Here is a 20,547-nt window from a genome sequence, read left to right as displayed (position 1 = left end):
AGTTCATAAGCTCACTTACCATTTAAAAGTCAAAAATAATTCCATAACAGCTTTAATAACTTAAAACTGTATGTAGAATACCTTTTCTGGTCCTGTACAGCCAGAATATTATTAGTTATATTTATAAAGGAGTGGAGTCTCATAGAGGAATAGAGAACAGTATCCTGCCCAGGAGAAATTAAAATATTAATCACTGTGCGGCTGAGGGTTGAGAAGAAAGCTCTTCTGTGAGCTTGCTAATTCTCTAGTCATATTTTAGGAGATAAAACCACATTCCCTGTAACCCATTCAGTGTTAATCTAAGCCTAACTTTCATTCTCCTCTTGCTATGTGATATGCACAAGACGGTTCCTAGGAAGCAGAGCTACCGGTCTTTTCTTCCACATGTTTCTCCTTGCAAAAGGCACCGAGCGTATCACTGGGTGGCAGTTCCTTATTGCGTATTACCTGGAGTGCAGTCAGGTCTGATCCTGTCCTCTCTCAATCCCTATTGTGATGAGGGTTCATGATATACTGTTATCATTTGGAAACTTGCATTATAAAGTGGAGGAACAAGGTAAAGATTTAGATTTGGTTTGGTTTTCTACACTGGGTGGGTTAACAGAGAGACCGAGGGGTTCAGGTACATAGTTCCTTGAAAATTGCATCAAGGTAGACAGGGTAGTGAAAAAGGCATTTGGCACACTCCTCTTCCATTGCTCAGAACATTCAGTATAGGACGTGGGACATCATGTTGCAGTTGTACAGGATGTTGATGAAGGCACTTTTGGAGTACAGTGTAAAGTTCTGGTTGCCCTGCTATAGGAAGGATATTATTAAATTGGAAAGGATGCAGAAAAGATTTGAGGATGTTCCTAAGCCTGGAGGGTTTGTATTTTAAGGAGAAGCTAGATAGACGGACTTTTTTCCCTGCAACATAGGAGTTGAGGGGTGATCTTATAGAGGTCTATAAAGTCATGAGAGGCATTGATAAGATGACTAGCAAAGGTTTCTCCCCAGGATAGGGGAGTTCAAAACTAGAGAGCATAGGTTTCAGATGAGAGGAGAAAGATTTAAGAGGGACCCGAGGGGGGTGCTTTTCACACAGACAGTGGTTCCTATGTTGAACAAACTGCCAGAGGAAGTGGAAGATGCCTGTATCAGTTATGACATTTAAAAGACATGTGGACAGGTACATGAATAGGAAAGGTTGAGAGAGATAAAGGCTCAGTGTGGGCAAATGGGACTAGTTTAGTTTAGGAAACCTGGTCAGCATGGACGAATTGGACCAAAGGGTTTATTTCCATGCTGTTTGACTCTATGACCCTGTCAGAAAGAGGAGACATGGTTTTGGTTTGATTTTTGGGTTCGGAATTTTGCTGGGGTTTCTGGAAATATTTTTACCTCTTAATGAAGTGTTAAGTCCTTGAGGTGAACAGTTTGGTACATTAGGGAAAAATGATAGAAAGAAAAAAAACTGCAGTTGCCTGGAGAAAGGAGTGCAGTATCACAGAAAGGCAGAAACATTCAGAAATAGTGTGCAGCCAAAGAGAAAAGGTATTTAGCAGCAGAAATGCTATTAATACCTGTCTACAAAGCAGTCAGGAATGTGAATAATCTTCAGAATTTCTTCAGAGATTTAGGGTCCCAACCTGAAATATCAGCTTTCCTGCTCCTCTGATGCTGCCTGGCCTGCTGTGTTCCTCCAGCTCCACACTTTGTTATCTTTGACTCCAGCATCGGCAGTTCTTGCTATCTCAAACTTTATTGATTGTTTGGTTAAATGTACATTGGCAGCTTCTTGTGAATATGTTCACTTTGACCACCACAGTAAACAAATAGTAAAAATAAAATGTATGATCTGTCAAGCCAGGTTTCATTCTGGGATTTGACTTGTCCACTATTACCATCAGTTGGGATCATTACTGTTTTGTTGGAACCATAAAAACATAGAAGATAGGAGCAGGAGGCGGCCATTCAGCCCTTCAAGCCTGCTCTGCCATTCATCATGATCATGGCTGATTGTCCAACTCAATAGCCTAATCCTGCTTTATCCCCATAACCTCTTCCCCAAGTGCTATATCTAGCCGCCTCTTGAATACATTGAATGTTTTGGCATCAACTACTTCCTGTGGTAATGAAATCCACAGGCTCACCACTCTTTGACTGAAGAAATGTCTCTTCATCTCTGTCCTAAAATGGTCTACCCTGAATCCTCAGACTGTGACCCCTCGTTCTGGACACACCCACCAACAGAAACATCCTCCCTGCATCTACCCTGTATAGCCTGTTAGAATTTTATAAGTCTCTGAGATCCTCCCTCATTCGTCTGAACGCCAACAAAAACAATCCTAACCTAGTCAATCTTTCCTCATACGTCAGTCCCACCGTCCTTGGAATCAGCCTGGTAAACCTTCGCTGTACTCCCTCGAGAGCAAGAGAATCCTTCCTCAGAAAAGGAGACCAAAACTGCACACAATATTCTAGGTGTGACCTAAGAAAGCTGGTTAGCAAAAAATAAAACTGGAGCCATTCTTCAAACACTTTTCTACTTATTTACAGAGCTGTAGATTGCATACAAAGACCTTTCAATCCCAACAACCACAGTTATTTATAGCAACTGAAACACCAGAATGCTACCAGCTGCACACATTCAAATACAATTAACATACAGTTAATAGTCCCTCTTTCTGCGCAGTTTCTAGTTGGTGTTGCTGGATGGTGATCAGGAATCTAGGTTGAGTTTTCTCATCTGGAATCCAGAGTCCTGCAGCATTTGTGGCTCTGCCATTGGATCAGCAAATCAGATCAAACCTTGATCCTAGCCGGGTGGTAGGATTCCAAAGCGAGCATTTAATCTCTTCCAAGTGACATCAATCTTTCAATTTAAATTCATTTTATACCAGTTACATGATTAGGAACATCCATCATACTTGGCAGCCTCACAGTAACATCAAGGATCTCTAGTTTCTGCTGCGTTTGGTGGATTTTATGTAGAATAATTGTGAGTTTTATAGATGGGAGTCAAATCAAATGGATATAAAAATATTTAGATTAACAGATACCTGTATGTAATTAAGAATATAATCAAGGCTGGGCACTAATTACATGGTTTGATTGGTTTATACATAACATAACAGCTAACTAGTTATAGGCTGGAATTAAATTGAATGTCCTGGATTGTTTAGTGTAATATAATGATTGTTTGTAATTTGAGATGTTATAAATCAAGAAGCTAATTTTCCTGTTTGCTAATGTTTAAAGTACCAGTTGCTATTCCAATATATCTTGCCCTAAGACCTTGGCTGGGTGTATTGAAAGTTATATTCTAGTCTTCCTCCTCAATGTTCTCATGCAGGTCACTCAGTAATATCATTGAACAGATGGCGGTCTTTTCTTCAAAGCTGAATGACCTGTCCTATAAAGTGGAAAGCACTCATCAGAGCACATCCCATGAGATGGAGATCAACGCAAGGCAACGAGAGGAGCAGCAGCGAGGTAGTAGATATAGAATGGGAATTAATCATTTGCTAACACGGAGCTGATCGATACTCAAAGGTTTTACACTGTTCACACTCCTGTAGATATTGCCAAAAGAAAGTGTCTGGAAGGAACACTTTTGTGACCGCAGGATGTGCCAAAACACTTCACAGCTAACTACGTACTTTTGAAGTGTCACCCTCATTGCAATGTAGAATATGTGGCTCTTAATTTGCATGTAGCAAGATTTCACAAACAGCAAGTAGGAATGGCCAGGGATAATTAGTAGCTAGGACTCCACTGTTCATATTTAAATAGTGCCATGGAATATTTTATGGCCACCTGAACTGGTACATGACTTCATCCAAAAAATGATATTCACACAGTGCAGTACTCCCTCAGACCACTAGATTTTGTTCTAAAGACTCCCGAATGGGACTCAAACCCTTACTTACTGACTGGGGGATAAAAATGCTGGCACAAAATCTTGTTTGAGAAGGTGCTTCTAATAAGATCACTAGTTTTGAACGATGTTGATGTTCAATCCAAAAAATAGTCCTGCCAATTTTGTCAACAAAATGCTTTGGTTCCAGCCAGAGGTCCAATTGGCAAGTCTCTGGTAGTTAAACCCTGGTAATTAATAAAATATTTTGTGTTATCTTGGAATTGGTTAAAAAAAATTAAATGCATAACTTTTGAACTACATAGAAATAGTGGTGGAGCTTGGGAGTAGGGGATGTAGTCAAAAATTGAGAGCCAGTCCTTTCAGGGTGAAGTTAGGAAACAATTCTTCGTGCAACTTGAAAATTTGAAGCTCTTTTCCACAAATAGCAGTGATTCCAGGTCAACAGTTAATTTTAAAACTGAGATTAATAGACTTTTGTTGGTGTAGGGTATTAAGGGATATTGTGTGATGCAAATAAATGTAGTTGGGTCTCTGATCAGCAATGATTCGTTTGAATTGGTGGAGCAGGCTCAAAGGGTTAACTGGTCTTTTCCTGTCCCTATATAACTACTTCTCTGAAAGTGCCCTTCTCAGCAGAGAAATGTTTAATTTAAAGATTGTGATATCATCAATTAATTTAGTTTTGTTTTGTAATAAAAATAATTCTACTATATTTCATACTCTGATTCAGTGAGGCTGCATTCAGTTTCCTGTTAGACATCTTGTATGTGGTCAGTATTACTTTTTTCTTTTAACTGGTTTCATATTTGGTCCATATTCCTTACTGGAAATCAGCAATTTTTGCTTCATTTGGCATCTTTCATTTGAAACTTTGTCAAAAGACTTTTTAAACTCCCTATAAAATATATCATAAGCGCTGCATGTGCTTTATCTGTCGTGTTCATAAGTATGTTAAAATGGCTTCTTGGACAAGATTAACCCTTTCTACGTCCATGTTAATTGCCTAAATTATTGCAATTGGAACACACTTTCAGCCTAACAATTAAATTGAATTTATTATTTTATCTGTTACTTGCTTTGGGTTTATGAGTCTGCATTTGCTGGCATTTGCAAATATTGTGTTGGTTTGCTTCCAGTCTGACAGAGTTTCACCATTACTCACTATTTCCGCAATATGGGTAAACAGTGCCCCCCAAACATTCCTGCTATGAGCATTTCATACATGCTAACTGCTTCAGTGAATCAGTCTTAAGCCCATAAATTTATGCAGCCCCTTTGTGAAGTCTGATTATTGACATTTCTTTCAGCACAACAGGACAGACTGATGCGGCAGCAGAGGGACCTGGAGGAGGAGAGAGCTCGCCTACAGGATGTTATCACCAAGATGGAGATCAGATTGAACGAACAAACACGACTTCTTGAGAAGGTAAGGGAGATAAATGTCAGAAGTGAGTTTATGAAGGAGCTCTGAAATGTTAGTATTCTGTTGGTGTTTCTTTTGGCCTATAGTGGGGCGAGTGATTGTGGGAATTCTAATTCCATTTTTTCCAATGTTATTTTGATCTCATTCTGAGCTTTGCCTACTGCTGGAGCCTTCAATGCCCTGGCTCATGGTATTTGGACACTCATGATGCATTTTGATTCTGATTCTGCACCATTAGATCGCAAGATTCACAGCAGATGCAGGCATCGCTTTGATTTGGAAACTAACCCCATCGCAGAGAATTGTGTTTCCTTCAGAGCTGTTCCCTCATTCTGTTCATTGTGAACTGCACGCAGTGGCCTAGCTGTGTTATCAGCACACACAATGCTGGGAAATATCATACTTGTGTTTTATGTGCAGGGTGAGATTTTGTAACATAGTGGATTGTGCCTTTGCCGTTGGGTTCTAGTCCCAATCCAGGACTTGTTGGCCTGGGAAAAAGTATCCGTGACACAAGCAGATTGATAGACAGCCTGCGAATGTTTCCAAAATCCTACACTATTTCAAAAAGGGAGTAAAGTGTGTGAGTGAGAGAAACAATACAAAACAAGCAGTGTGTGCCAATGGTTTGTTACTGTCCCACCTTCCTTGCCATACTAATGATTATTTCATTCCTGCTGTATTTGTTTGTGAAAGATGAGGGGCTAGTGAAATACCTCAGAGACAAAGGACTAGGGGCCACAAGAAGGTGATAAAACCTGGTGGTAACGGAGGAAGAAGCTCCCTGAACAGCTTGGCTGGCATCCAGATTGAAGGAATAACTGGCAAATTTCAGAAAATTGGACTTGTCCTTGTAATAGAGAAATAGAACAGGAGATATTATCTGGGGTCAGGGTCTGGAGAACACCCAAAGATTCTGATGTGGATAGAGGTGGCATTATAGTGAGTACCATCTCCATGAATCCTGGTTGACAGAACAGAAAGGAGCTTAATAACCTCATAGTACTGACTCTAATTTGATATCGCTTAATGAATACAACACTTCTTCACTCACTTTTCTCGCAGTTGTAGACTCTCAGCAGACACCAGCCCTCATCAACCAAGCCTGTGGACTCTGATGTCTGGAGATCTTTGCTATGATGCTAACTGAGCAAACTTCTGTGTTTGAAGGAACCGAAGGCTGTCTCTGAATACCTGAGACAGGCGGTTGGGGGATTTGTGAAGGCCAGTTCAATTGTGCTGAATTGTTTGGGGATAGTGGCAATGTAGTAGCAATATTTGGAGAGAGAGGCAGCATCATGAACATTTGTATCCAATCTCAACCATGAATCCTTTGTTTGAGTTGGGCAACCAAAGGAGCCACCTTGTCCATTGGCCTTCAGGGACTGTTTATCAAGAATGATAGAACATGTGCCCTGAGAGATTCAGCATACCATCTCACAGGGTCTACAGGTGTAGCTGGTACAAGATCCTCCCTCTGACCATAGAGATTTACAGCACAGGAAAAGGCACTTTGGCCCATTGTGTCCGTGCTGATCCAAAAGCAAACACCCAGTTATTCTAATTCCATTTTCCAGCACTTGGCACATAGCCTTGTATCCAAATGCTGCTTAAATGTTATGCACACCGTAGATGAAAAGGCTTTTCCTCACATTTCCTCTGTACCTTCTGTCCCTTCCTTAAATTAATGACACTTGGGCATTTATCCCTCCATCAGGGGCAAAAGTTTCTTCCTGTTGACCCTATCGGTGCAATGGCTCAGTGGTTAGCCCTGCTGCCTCACAGTGCCAGGGACCTGGGTTTGATTCCAACCTCGGGTCAATGTCAGTGTGGAGTTTGCACATTCTCCCTGTGTTTGTGTGGGTTTCCTCCCACAGTCCAAAGATGTGCAGGCTAGGTGGATTGGCCAAACTAAATTGCCTCATAGTGTCCAGGATGTGCAAGCTAGGTGGGTTAGCCGTGGAAAATGCAGTGATAGGGTAGGGTGGTGGGTTTAGGTGGGATGCTCTTTGAAGGGTTGGTGTGGGTTCCTTCCACATGTGGGGATTCTATGATCTATGCCCTTCATAATTTTATACATCTCAATCCTGTCCCCTTTCTGCTTTGTCCAATCTCTCTTCATAACTGGAACTCTGCAATCCAGACAACATCCTGGTAAATCTCCTCCTCTGCACAATCACATGAAACCATGTCCCTCCTAAAATGTAGGTTACAGGACTACTCTCAGTACTCTAGCTGTGGACTAACCAATGTTTTACACAATTCCAATATAACCTCCCTGCTCTTAAACTCTAAGCTTCAACTAATAAAGGCAAGTATACCCAATGCCACCTTAACCACTTTGCCTATATGTCCTGATACCCTAAAGGACTGGTGTACATGCACATGATACTTCCTAGGATCCGACCGTTTATCATGTATTGTTTGTTTGTCCTACCAGTGGGCACTTGTATTCATGCCTGGGCACATGTAGCAGTGCTGGAGCCCACCTTACTGATGTTGTTCTCTCTTGTGACACAGTCTCAGGTGCCAGTCCAAGTAGGTATTGAGATAGCAGACCAAGCTGGCCACACATCAGAAGAGACCATGCAGACTGCCTTGAGCTGAGATGAGTTTCCCTGATCAAAGAAATTCGTGAGAAAGAAGCCTGGTAACACTGGTGTCCTTGGTCCTCGGGCATCACCTCAGGGCAGGATCAGAACGTGATTAATAGCAATTCAGAGACATACTAGGATGCATGATAAAAATAGATTCCTGTAGTCACAGTATATTTACAGTGTAAAACCACTTCGAGGTATGGTCAGTATTTTAAAATCACTTTATTCTTAAGGTTTTTATGTTCAATAGGATGTTTGGAGGTTGCTTTCCAGTGTGAGATGCGGTTCCCTCATTGTCTCCTTATCGCACTATTACATCCTTAAGCCAACTTTGGCTGAGATATCATTAAGGGTGCATGGGAGTCTAAGGATCTTCTCAGTGATGCTTACTAAGCAATGGTGGTCTTTACTGTAGCATTATCCTCTGTTTCTTTATCATTTCCTTTCTCCTATTCCCTGATCTGTTTCTATTAATAGGACAATATATAAGAATAACTAGAGTGGGCCCATTGTAAAGACTCCATAACAGAAGTGTGGCAAACAAAATGTTTTCCTGCTTGATTCTGAAGGAAGGCAGTTTTCAGAATACTTCCTTGGCAGCACAGTAGATAAGTCTTTTTTTATATATGTTGCAAATAAATCTTGCATTTTAAAGTTTGTGGACATATCAAGTCCACAGTCTTAAGTCATTTACATAACTTACATTACTACAAAGTAAACATAAGTCAGGTGCAATCTTGGTGTAAACAGCAGAATCTCTGGGACATCCAGCTGTTTGCATATTTGGAGTGAGCACATAGTCATAGAGCTGCATAGCGCGGAACAGGCTCTTCGGTCCAATTCGTCCAAGCTGACTGGATTTCCGAAATTAATCTAGTCTCATTTACCAGCATTTGTCCCATATCCCTCTAAACTCTCCCTATTCGTATACTTATCCAGATGCCTTTTAAACATTGTAATTGTACCAGCCTCCACGACTTCTTATGGCAGCTCATTCCATACACGCAACACCCTCTGCATGAAAACATTGTCCCTCAGCTCCCTTTTAAATCTTTCCCCTCTAAGGACAAACCTATGCCCTCTAGTTTTGGTTGCCCGCCCGCCCGCCCCAGAGAAAAGACCTTGGCAATTCACCCTATCCATGCCCCTCATGATTTTATAAACCTCTATAAGGTCACCCCCTCAGCCTCCGAAGTTTCCGGGAAAATAGCCCCAGCCTATTCAGCCTCTCCCTATAGCTCAAACCCTGACAACATTCTTGTAAATCTTTTCTGAACCCTTTCGAGTTTCACGACATCCTCCCCATAGCAGGGAGACCAGAATTGCACCCAGTATTCCAATAGTGGCCTAACCAATGTCCTGTACAGCTGTAACATGATCTTCCAACTCGTAAACTCGATGCACTGACCAATAAAAGCAATTGTACCAAACACGTCCTTAACTGTCCTGAATACCTTGGACTCCACTTTCAAGGAACTATGAACCTGCACTCCAAGGCTTCTTTGTTCAGCAACACTCCCCAGGATTTTACCATTAAGTGTATAAGTCCTGCCCTGATTTGCCTTTCCAAACATCAGTTGCTTGCTGACGGTTTGGAATAGGTATAATACTGGATGCAAATTCTAGCCTCCTATTCTGGAACTACGCTGCTTCTGGACTTTCAAAATTAGCAATTCTGATCCCTAATTTTGATTGCTTCTGTCTGAAGGCATCAACTTGATGATCTATTTGCATTATTCTGCCCTATAAAATGCTGCATCAGTGGGACATGTAAGAATGCATCCTGTAGGGATAATTTTATCATTGATACTGTAGTTTGTGAGGTATTTAACAGATTCTTGGGTCAAAATCACCCATTTTACTATTCCAGCTGGCAGTGTTGTGTCATTGCTGAGTGACAGGTACACCTTCCTTCCAACCAGAGGGATCGTCTATTGAGCCAGCCCTTGGACTTTCACTGAAGCAGGGGGAATATCCTTGGTGCTGGCAGTGCTCCCCCAAGTCCAATTTCAGCTTGTGAAGAGCCGCTCAGCTGCCCTGCTCCCAGATTTTCAGTCCCTTGAGCCCCCAGAGATGAACTTCAGCCTCAGTCAGACCATCTGTACATGCACAGCCACTGTGACAGCATTACATATGGAACGTAGTGATGTGAACTGTGTATGTACAGATTCCTTTTGTTTCGGGGACATCTGTCACCAGCAACTGGCAACACCTGAGCCATTTGTGCAGGCGGCCAGATTGATCACTCAAACCCTGAAAAGGTGGTCAAGATTTGTAGCTCAGGTTTTGGTGTGTTCGCCGAGCTAGGAGGTTTGATAGCAGGCGTTTTGTCCCCTTCCTAGGTGACATCCTCAGTGCTGTGAAGCACTGTTGTCTTGTGCCGGTTTGAATTTATATGGTCCGGGTTTTGCTGCTTCTGGTAGGTGCCCGTTCCAGTTGTGCATTGTAATGGTCAGTATATAACTTCAATGCAGAGACTGCACAAAACACTACGTGGGACAAACAGGCAGACAACCGGCACCCCGCATCCACAAACACCAGCTATCAACTAAACGACACGACCAGATGTCCTTGGTTTCAATACACACAGACGAGAAAAACCACACTTTCAACTGGGACAACACTACTATCGTAGGACAAGCCAAACAGAGGACAGCCAGGGAATTTTTGGAGTCTTGGCATTCATCTGTGGACTCCATCAACAAACACATTGAATTAGACCTGATATACCGACCGTTACAACGCACAGCCGGAACTAGCATCTACTGAAAGCAGCAAAAACCAGACCATGTAAATTCGAACCGGCGCGACAACAGCGCTTCGCAGGAGATTCCACAGCACTGAGGATGTCACCTAGTAAGGGGATGAAACGGCTGCTATCAAACCTCCCAGCTTGGCGAACACACCAACACCTATAATTATCCTCCACTGTGTCTCCTCTCTTGAACCTAACCCTCTTAATGTATTGGTTTGATGCTAGTCTTCATCTGATGGCATCAATCAGTAGCACAGTATTTAAGATGTATGTTTGGTGATGTTAATTGTGAAAATGGCACTTCTCTGATCAGGACATAGGTGGCTGCATGGGCTGTGATGGGTTTTGTGCTGTGTAATTCTGTGCAGGAGCGCTGGCGAGCAACAGCTGAACAAACCAAAGTGGAGTCAGTGCAGAGGTCCCTCGAGGAGGAACGCAGAATCATGAACCAGCATTTCACCATAGAGAGGGAGGAGCTGGAAAGGGCAAAGGTAAGGCAGGAACTGCTGAGAGCAGCCAACTTCCCTCACATGAAATGTCTCACATCCGCTAAAGGCTTTTATTTTTGTTCATTCATGGGATGTGCTTGTCATTGACTAGGCAAACCTTGTCCAGCCTTAATTGACCCAGAGGGCAGTTAAGAGTCAACCACATTGCTGTGGGTCTGGAGTCACATAGAGCCAGACTGATAAAGATGGCTGATGTCCCTCCCTAAAGGCCAATAGTGAACCAGATGATGTTTTACAACAACTGAGTGTTTCATATTGCCATTAGACTAACTTTTATTCCAGATTTTTATTGAGTCCAAATTTCACCATTTCTGTCATGGCAGGATTCAAAGTTTTATCCCCAGAATGTTATTCTGGATTGAGTCCATTGATATTACCACTAGATCCCACATGACAAATATCCTCCATCAACAGCTGAACTGTGCGGAACTTAAAGAAGACACACGTCCCCAGGACAGTCCCTTAACCTTTAATGAAAAAGTTGGTCTCCGCCAGAGCAGTGTTTTGGACATTGATTCCTTCAAAATGTCCATTTTAATCAGGCAGGATTCTTTCTCCTCATCAAAACAAAAAAGACTAAAGAACTGTAAATGCTGGAAATTAGAAACAAAATCAGAAATTGCTGGAAGATCTCATCAGTTCTGTCATCACTTGTGAAGAGAAAGCAGAATTAATGTTTTGGATCCAGTTCTGAAGAAGTAGCTGTTTGCCAAGCTAGGCCTTAACTTCCCTTTAAGATAATTCCTTTCCATGGAGGAAGCATGGTGATAATCTATTGAAAATCCTCCACTCCATAGAGTGCAGCCAACCAGTTATTTCTAGGTGATACAGTTAGCTCCTGTGAATGTGAGGCAATGGATGAGGAAATAGTGTGGTGTCGCGAGTGAATACAGAAAGCTTTCCAGATTTTGCAGTGATTGCGTGGGGCTTACAACATCTTCCCATGTTGTTACATTCCCTCAGAATTCTTTGCTGGAGGAGCAGCAGTCAGTGATGCAGCGCTGTGCAGAGGAACGTCGAAGACTGGCAAGTGAGTGGGCAGAGTTTCACACACAACAGAAACTGAACAGTGAGCGGATAGAGCGAGGTGCCAACCGTTCCCTCCAGCTCAATGCACAGCAGGAAGGAGCAGTCTTCACTCTGGCAAAAGTAAGGGAGTAACATATGCCTTATGGACACCTCTGGCTTGTGTGGGAAATAACCCCTCTCTGTGGGCATTATTACAGAAATTAGTTTTCCTTGGGCCTACGAAATGGACTTCCTTTGCCCTGTATGTGTTTTATCTCAAGAACTGAAAGTTCCTACACCCGTGTATATGTATTTTAGAGGGAATGAAATGAGTTGCGGTTAGATACATGTTTTTAAAGGGGTAAGAATTTGAAGAGCTCATTGACCACTCAGATTGAGGAGCTATAATTGCTTTCCTCCATCCATGTCTAAGTGGAGGCAGGGGATTTAAGAATTGTGGGGAGGACCTAATTCCAGGATTCTCATCCCCATTCCCAATGTGTGGATTTTTAGGGCCCTGCCCATTTCACTATTTCCACGGAGTTAGTCCCACTTGTGAACTATAGGGAATATGGGAAGCTATCAGGAGATAGATGGGACCTATTGAGGTTGTTGAGGTGCTGAGGGCCATGGTGTCTAATACCCATTTGCAGAACTAGGCTAATGTCCCAATGAATGGAGGCAGGTTTTCTAACCTGCTGACCTTGGGAATCACCCACCTACGTGTATGCAAAAATCTTTGTCTCTTGGTTTTTCTTCTTACTGTTCAAGTTATACAGTAATACATTTTACCGTGCAATGAAGATTTTCTACGCTAACCGATAGTCAACATAGTGGTCTGGAATTTGTGGCAAAGCACTAGACCTTTTCAGTTACACAACCGAATACACAAAGTAACAAGAATTTGACAGATATAAGTTAATGTAAGCAAAATGTCAATTCCCATGTATTTTCCTTTGACTGGAGTTTCACCAATGTCTGCGATTTTTCTGATGTCTTGATATCAATGTACACATCAATCCTTTCTTTTTAGGGCATAGGTGATTTGAGTGTGCAGGCCCTTGAAATATTTTTGCACCCACACAGGAATTTTCAGCTTGGTCAGCTTATTCCTCAACCACTGTGGCTTGTCAATCTGCACATATCGGCTTTTCAATTAAGCCATTCTGGCCACAAACCTAACCAAGGCATTGACCTAAGCCAAGAAGACCCATCCAGGATAGCTGATACGTTTGTTCTGTATTTCGATCATGTCTAACATGGGAATAAAAAGAATCTCCACTGATTTAACTAAGTGAATCCATTTTAGCTGGTGTTTTCACAATCCGTCCAAAATCACTTAATACAAAATACAGAAATCTTTCAGTTCTGCCAGTCATGTATTTTCAGGTGGTAGTTTTAGGGTTAAATACTTCTGAATATTCTTAAAATATATTGGAAAAGTACAGAAACTGTTCTTGCCCCGTAGGAACAAGCCGAGCTGAAGGTGAAAGCTGCTGAACTGAAATCAAAAGGGGAACAGTTAGCTCGAGAACAAGAGATTCTAAATCAAGAACGTCATGAACTGCAATTGGAAAAGGAGAGAGTCAACGCCATGGCAATCCGCATCAAGCAGAGGGCTGAGGAAGTTGAGGGCATGAGTAAGGTGTGGGAAAACTGATCTTATTCACCACATTAACATGTTGCGTGCATGCCGGGATTCAAACTTCTGTGTGAAGCAGATTCTGAATATCTAAGTTGTGAATTATATGCATCTTGTTGCCTGAGGAAGAAAAGAAACAAAGGTCATTTTGAGGCCCGCTTCTGAAAGGGTAACTTTTTAAAGAGTGTATGATTGTCATGATGGTCAATATCATCTGTTTATCAAGCATTGTTTAACAGTGATGGAAGAGTATGCAGATTGCAAATCATCCTGGGATCCAGATACGAGGTCCTTTCTTCTCTGGGAAAGCTGTCACTAAAACTAGTTGTATTGTTTAGGGTATTGAATAAAGGTTAATTGAATGAAATTGTTCGCACCCTTAATAGAGTCATAGAGATGTACAGCAAGGAAACAGACCCTTCAGTCGAACTCGTCCATGCCGACCAGATATCCTAAATTAATCTAGTCCCATTTGTCAGCATTTGGCCTGTATCCCTCTAAGCCCTTCCTATCCATGTACCCATCCAGATGCCTTTTAAATGTTGTAATTGTACCAGCCTCCACCACTTCCTCTGGCAGCTCATTCCATACACACACCACCCTCTACTTGGAAAAGGTGCCTTGTAAATATATCCTTGTAAATCTTTTCTTAATCTTTTGAAATGGGATGCCATATTGTAAGAGAAAATGCTTGTTGCCTAGGTAACTCACACAGACTCTCCTTCACTGCTACTTCTGCCAATTTTGAAATAACAAGTAGGATGATAAAATACTTGACCCAAAGTATCTGAGGAGGCTAAACTGCTAAATCTAGTAACTTTTCTCAAACACCAGTACCACTTCTGGCTTGCAAGCTTTCATTAGATGGAAGATGTGAGCCTATAACGTTGACAATATAAGTCAGCCATTTTTGACATGTGCAAGATAGGCTGTTTAGAGACGCTGCTACAGATGTCTCCTCACTAAAGTAATTATGAACTACACATTATACATTTCCATCTGTCCCTTTGTCTTGTTGGGGTGCTGTTGTTTTCTTTTCAAATAAAATTAATTCTGTTCCTAATCGTTCACTGGCTATCTCCATTTGTGGTAAACACTGAGCCACATGGACTCTTCTGGTTACTTTGTAAAATGTTAAATGTCAAACTTGGCTACTGTTGTTTGTTTTATGGATATTAGATTTATCTATGTATTTGACATGATGGTTGTATTTGTCATTATTCCCCCATAACATTCATCACCATTTGAGGGAACAGACTTGAGGATTGATCTTGTACAATGTCTTCACGCACATTAATTTAGCAGACTCTTGAAGTAACCATCTGTCTTTATTCTTTCCCCCTTGCAGCTTGCCTCTCAGAAATATGAGGAAGGCGAACAAAAACTTATGGAGGCGAAACAGGTGGAGTCTGAGCACCAGGCACGGCTGCATACTATCCAAAAACATACAGAGAGACTACAGCAGCAGGAGCAGCAGCTGTACCAGGTACCACAGGGGAGGGAGGAGAGAAGAAAGGTACAGCAAGTGGGGAGAAGCTAGTTTTGACTTGATTTACTGTTGTCCCATATACCTAGGTACAGTGAAAAGTTTTGTTTTGTGTGCAGTACAGGGATAATCATACCATACAAAGATCATCGGGTAATTGAACCGAGCAAGGAATTCAAAGTTACAGCTGCAAAGAAGGTGCACTAAAAGCAAGATCAACATTAAATTTAAAATTTGAGAGGTCAATTCAGAAGTCTAATAACAGCAGGGAAGAAGCTGTTCTTGAACCTGTTGCTACATGTGTATAAGCTTTTGTATCTTATGCCTGATGGAAGAGAGTATAACTGGGGTGGGAGGGCTCTTTGTGTTGGCTGCCTTTCCAAGGCAGCGAGAAGTGTAAATGGCATCCATGGATGGAAGGTTGGCCTCCGTGATGGACTAGGCATGTTCTCAACTCTCTAATTTCTTCCTGTCCTGGGCAGAGCTGTTGTTGTACCAAGTCGTGATGCATCTCGATAAAATGCTTTCTAAGGTACATCTATAAAAGTTGGTGAGAGTCCTTAATGCCATGCTGAATTTCCTTAGCCTCCTGAGGAAGAAGAGGCATTGTTGTGCCTTCTTGACTGTCGCATCAACATGGATGGTCCAGGACAGGTGGTTGTAGGTATTAGCATTGAAAGAGAATACTGCAAATGAGAGAAGTGATGAACAAAGGGAGGGAGGGAGCTATTGCAAATGGATAGAAACAATGAACAGATACTCTTGCTAATCAAGGTGCAGCCAGCCCAGAGGTATGCTAAATGGGGAGAAAAACATTACACAGATAGCGTGGCAGAGAGGACTAGGTCATACACTTCAAATGAGAAACAGGAACAGCAACACCTAGCACTGTAGGAAGAAAGGAATAATAGGTTTCTTTTGGTTGGAAGATTAGGGCCACCTAGTTTCACTTGATATGACAAGGAAGCTGCCCTAGTAACTAACCAACTTGACTAGCTGAGTAGTGATATTAAGCTTACTTTTGAACTGCTGATATCTTGTGGGAAAGTCGCTGTGATTGAGTTAACTGTATGTAGAATAAGTTCAATATACCATATGCCTGAGTTAATCTTCTATCATATACTGTTTGGTGCAACTACCAAGTGTACTGAAGTACAAAATAAACACTTAAATTAGTTAAAGTCAACTGATGAATTTTACAATCCATTGCTGATTGAGTAACTTGGCAGTGAATGTGGATTCAGCAGGAAGTGTGCAGGAAGACATCAAGATTAAATGTTCTCAATTGTTGCACAGTGTCCACTTACCAATAAGTCAGCAGCCTTTGTTTTCATGCTATATAAATTGTTCCTCCCTTTAAAATTGGTATTCTTGTGTCTGTCCTGATGAGTGCAAAAGATGAAAATTTTTGACAGCATGTCTCTTAGCAATACTCAAGTTCTGTACTAGCAGGTGACTCAGAAGTAGTTTATTTTCTGGAAGATTTTGAAATGCTTCACCTTCAAAATATGAAGCTTTAGTACCTGAAGTAATACAGCATTACAAACCAAAGATAAAGCTGATCTTTCAAAACAACATTCTTAAGGTGTTCAACGGTCGCAAGCAATGACAGAAGTACAATTTGAAGAACAGATATCTGTTGCTAAGTAGTTTGTGAATCAGTGAAGAATAAAATAATTATAGCTGTATTTTTATGTGCTTACAGAACAGTTTTCATGGAAGGTGCAATCAGTTTAGATTAGATGCAGTGGGTTGGACATAGACCTTTCACATCTGTGACCTAGGTTCACTGAGTCAAATTGGATGAAAGTATTCTTCCTAGAGGGGCTCGTATGCAGTTCCCTAAATAAATGGATCACTATTATTAACTAACCTTTATCTAGCAATTTAGCTTAAATGACCAAAGATGTTTAGTGTAGGGAAACTGAAATATGTGACATTAATACATTTAGGTTCTTCTCTTGGGGTAGGTCCTGTGGTATTATCGCTAGACTGTTAATCCAGCGATCAGGTAATGTTCTGGGGACCTGGGTTCGAAATCCGCAATACAAAATGGTGGAATTTGAATCCAATAAAAATCTGGAATTAAAAGTCCAATGATGACCATGAAACCGTTGCTGATTGTCAGGAAAAACCCATTTGGTTCACTAATGTCTTTTAGGGAAGGAAATCTGCCATCCTTACCTGGTCTGGACTACATGTGACCCTGGACCCACAGCAATGTGGTTGACTCTTAACAGCCCTCTGGGCAATTAGGGATGGGTAATAAATGCTGGTCCAGCCAGTGATGCCCATATCCCATGAATGAATAAAACAAAACTGGAGCAGAGACCTGGAAAAATTACTCTGCATCCACCTAGGAGTGGTTAGCGGCATATGGGAATTGCTGGATGCTAATTCAGATGAACAAGGGAAATGAAGAGAACAAATTACACACTTCTGTCTGAATATTTAAATTTCCAGGAGCGACTGAGTATAGCCCAGCAACGACAATATCCGCACAAACTTATAATGGGAATGCCCATCAGCACAATAACATCACATATCAGAAATCCACCAGTGTCCTTTGCCAATCAGACGTGTAAGTACTTTATTGAAACTCTGATTTCCTTGTGTTGGCTATGTTGCTCAGGCTGTGTGGTATGCTGTTCATTGTTTTGGAGCTGTCCGATTTGGTGCTCAATCCAACTGAAGCAATGCTCATTTTTCAAGAGGGCATTTCAGTTTGGGAAATGTAGGGCAATATTTAGGTGGCTGGGCCAAGAAATATGTTGATGCAATTCCAGACTATTGTGCTTCTGTCTTTCTACTCGGCAAATTTATTCCTGCTTCCTTCCTGTTAAATCGGGCATTTGTCCATTTCTTGCTTGAACATTAGGGTGGAACACACATTCCTGCACTAAGTAATATTTGTTCTGAAAATGTCAAGACACTGTTTAAATTTGCTTATTTCACAAATGCTCATGTGCCTTTCTTCTTCCTCTGCATTTTCTTTTTGCTTTCCACTCAAGTATTTCCAACCAGAATTTGCTTCCAAATCTCTTCTTTCTACAACTGTATTTTCAGGCTGCTCCACTTTCTAGGTTCTAATACTTGCTGTCATGGCCTAGTTCATCCTCCTTGACAGTTGCTGTGAGCTATTTTCACATTATGAACACAATACAAATGTAATCATGCATGATCCTACTCCTAATATCCATCTTTTTTTGCATTGCAACAGTGACTACACGATGAAATACCCATATCCATCTGCATCTCCAAGCTCTGCAATCTCTCACCATTTTGGCTGTAAGGCAGTTTGTGATGCCTCAAAGCCATGCCATATAAATGCAATTCCTTCTTTGTATGTTTTAAGTTTGTTATTTTATGGAGGATTAGAGAGATGTACATCATGGAAACAGACCCTTCGGTCCAACTCGTCCATGTTGACCAGATATCTTAAACTAATCTAGTCCCATTTGCCAGCCTTTGGCCATATCCCTCTTAAACCCTTCCTATTCATATACCTATCCAGGTGCCTTTTTTAATGTTGTAATTTTACCAGCCTCCACTGCTTCCTCTGGCAGCTCATTCCATAAATGCACCACCCTCTGTGTGAAAAAGTTGCCCTTACGGTCCCTTTACCCCCTTCATCTCAAACCCATGCCGTCCAGTTCTGGACTCCCCCCACCCCAGGGAAAAGACCCTGATCACTCACCTCCCTAACCTTATTTGCCAAGGCAATCTCATATTCTTTCTTTGCCTTCCTGATCTCCCTCTGAAGAATGCTATGGTCATTGTCCTCCAGATCCCTTTATTTTATATAAGAATTCAACGTGCTGAAACTATGCAGTTTTGCCAATATCAGAAAAAAAATGAGTTGATATTTGAAGCGTGGACTCTTCCCTTCATAAGAGTAAAATATTGAAATGTAATATTAGCTAGCTGTGTATTTCTGGCATTTCTTACTGATTTTCATCACTTTCAGATTTTTGTTTTTATTGCAACACTTCACTGTCTGCTTTACTCATTATCTCTGTTATAGGTCACAATCCATAGAATGTAGAAAAAGAAAGAACTTGTGTTTCACATCTTCAGGATGTCCTGAAGAACAGTACATTTGAGGAATTGTGTGGTCACGTGTTTTGTAGAGAGGGTGGCTGCCAGTTTTTATGGAGCAAGTCTCTCAACTATCAGTGGGATAAATGACCAGCCAATTTGCTTTGGTCATTCTTGAGGGAGAATTACTGGCCAGGACATGGGGGACCTTCAACTCATGTAATCTTATGTAATGGCTCTTTCAAAAGACAGGATCTAGACAATGTATCTGCCTCAGTACATCAGTTCAGTCACATCTCAGAATGTGTGATTAAGTCCTGGAGTAGCACTAAGAAACTATAGTTTTGTGATTGAGGTCAGACAGCCCCACTGAGCCAGGTTCACACTTGCTGTGCTACAAGTGGCAAGGAGATGCGTCTTCATGGACCCCCACCACTCTGTACCCTGCCTGGAAGAAACAGGTGGCTTTGGACCTACCCACCACTCTCCATCACTGGTTCTTTCCTTGCTTCATGTCTGGGTCTGTTCTAGATTAATCATGGAAATTGGTGTGTACTAATCAACAGCTCCATTATCACTCGCATGTCACTAACAGGATTCTAAACTATGAATGACCTTGTCTTTGTGTAATCCAGCAATTACTATGCTCCTGTTCATGTACTAAATGCCTTTGTCTGATTGAACTGATCACCTAGGGCAATTGTACAGCATGAGCAATCTTCTCAATTAAACCTCTTACATTTCATGATAAAAGGCTATGAGGATAATGATCCAAATATGTGACTATGGTAATCTCTGCCTTTAGTTCATACTGGGAACTCCTAGCTGTGGAAATGATGGCTTATCTCTGGACATAGAATATATTGAGGTTTAACTCTTTGTTTCCTCCTTATCAACTGCAAATCATTTTCGAATTGATGGTGTTTGTATCCTTTATTGTAAGATTTGTCATCCTGCAAGAGTTTGAACTCTGCGTTCATTGACCTTTCAGATCTCGCTCCAGTAATTAGTAATGCTCAGCATGGACTACCTGGGAATTCTCGATTGAGTAGCAAAGTTGAAACAACTGGACCTTCAGAATTGGAGGCCAAACTTGCAATTTTCAGACATGCTGCTAAAAAGGTGAGGTCTTTTGTTATGTCCTTAACCTGCTGTGTGTGAATGTTTGAGGAATGGTCTGGTGATACAGCAAGCATGGAACAATTATGTAACTGTGCTCGGTCA

General features: G+C 41.5%; 1 protein-coding gene across 6 annotated transcripts in view; it reads left to right on the top strand.

Moving 5' to 3' along the window:
• The window catches only part of LOC109934358 (fas-binding factor 1 homolog), an 87,295-nt gene that overhangs the window by 64,995 nt on the left and 1,753 nt on the right, over positions 1-20,547 (top strand). For 5 of the 6 annotated variants that reach the window (XM_048610762.1, XM_048610761.1, XM_020533164.2 and 2 more), the window contains 8 exons: positions 3,338-3,477; positions 5,173-5,291; positions 11,009-11,131; positions 12,113-12,298; positions 13,626-13,802; positions 15,148-15,285; positions 17,749-17,866; positions 20,315-20,445. In XM_048610762.1, the coding sequence (XP_048466719.1) occupies positions 3,338-3,477; positions 5,173-5,291; positions 11,009-11,131; positions 12,113-12,298; positions 13,626-13,802; positions 15,148-15,285; positions 17,749-17,866; positions 20,315-20,445 (1,132 nt within the window). Of the gene's footprint in view, positions 1-3,337; positions 3,478-5,172; positions 5,292-11,008; positions 11,132-12,112; positions 12,299-13,625; positions 13,803-15,147; positions 15,286-17,748; positions 17,867-20,314; positions 20,446-20,547 lie in introns of those variants that run through there. The other variant, XM_048610765.1, reaches the window with a different exon arrangement.

This window comes from Rhincodon typus, chromosome 23 (genome assembly GCF_021869965.1).
Source record: "Rhincodon typus isolate 14 chromosome 23, sRhiTyp1.1, whole genome shotgun sequence".
Taxonomy (NCBI): Eukaryota; Metazoa; Chordata; class Chondrichthyes; order Orectolobiformes; family Rhincodontidae; genus Rhincodon; species Rhincodon typus.
This window is presented reverse-complemented; position numbering and strand designations above follow the sequence as displayed.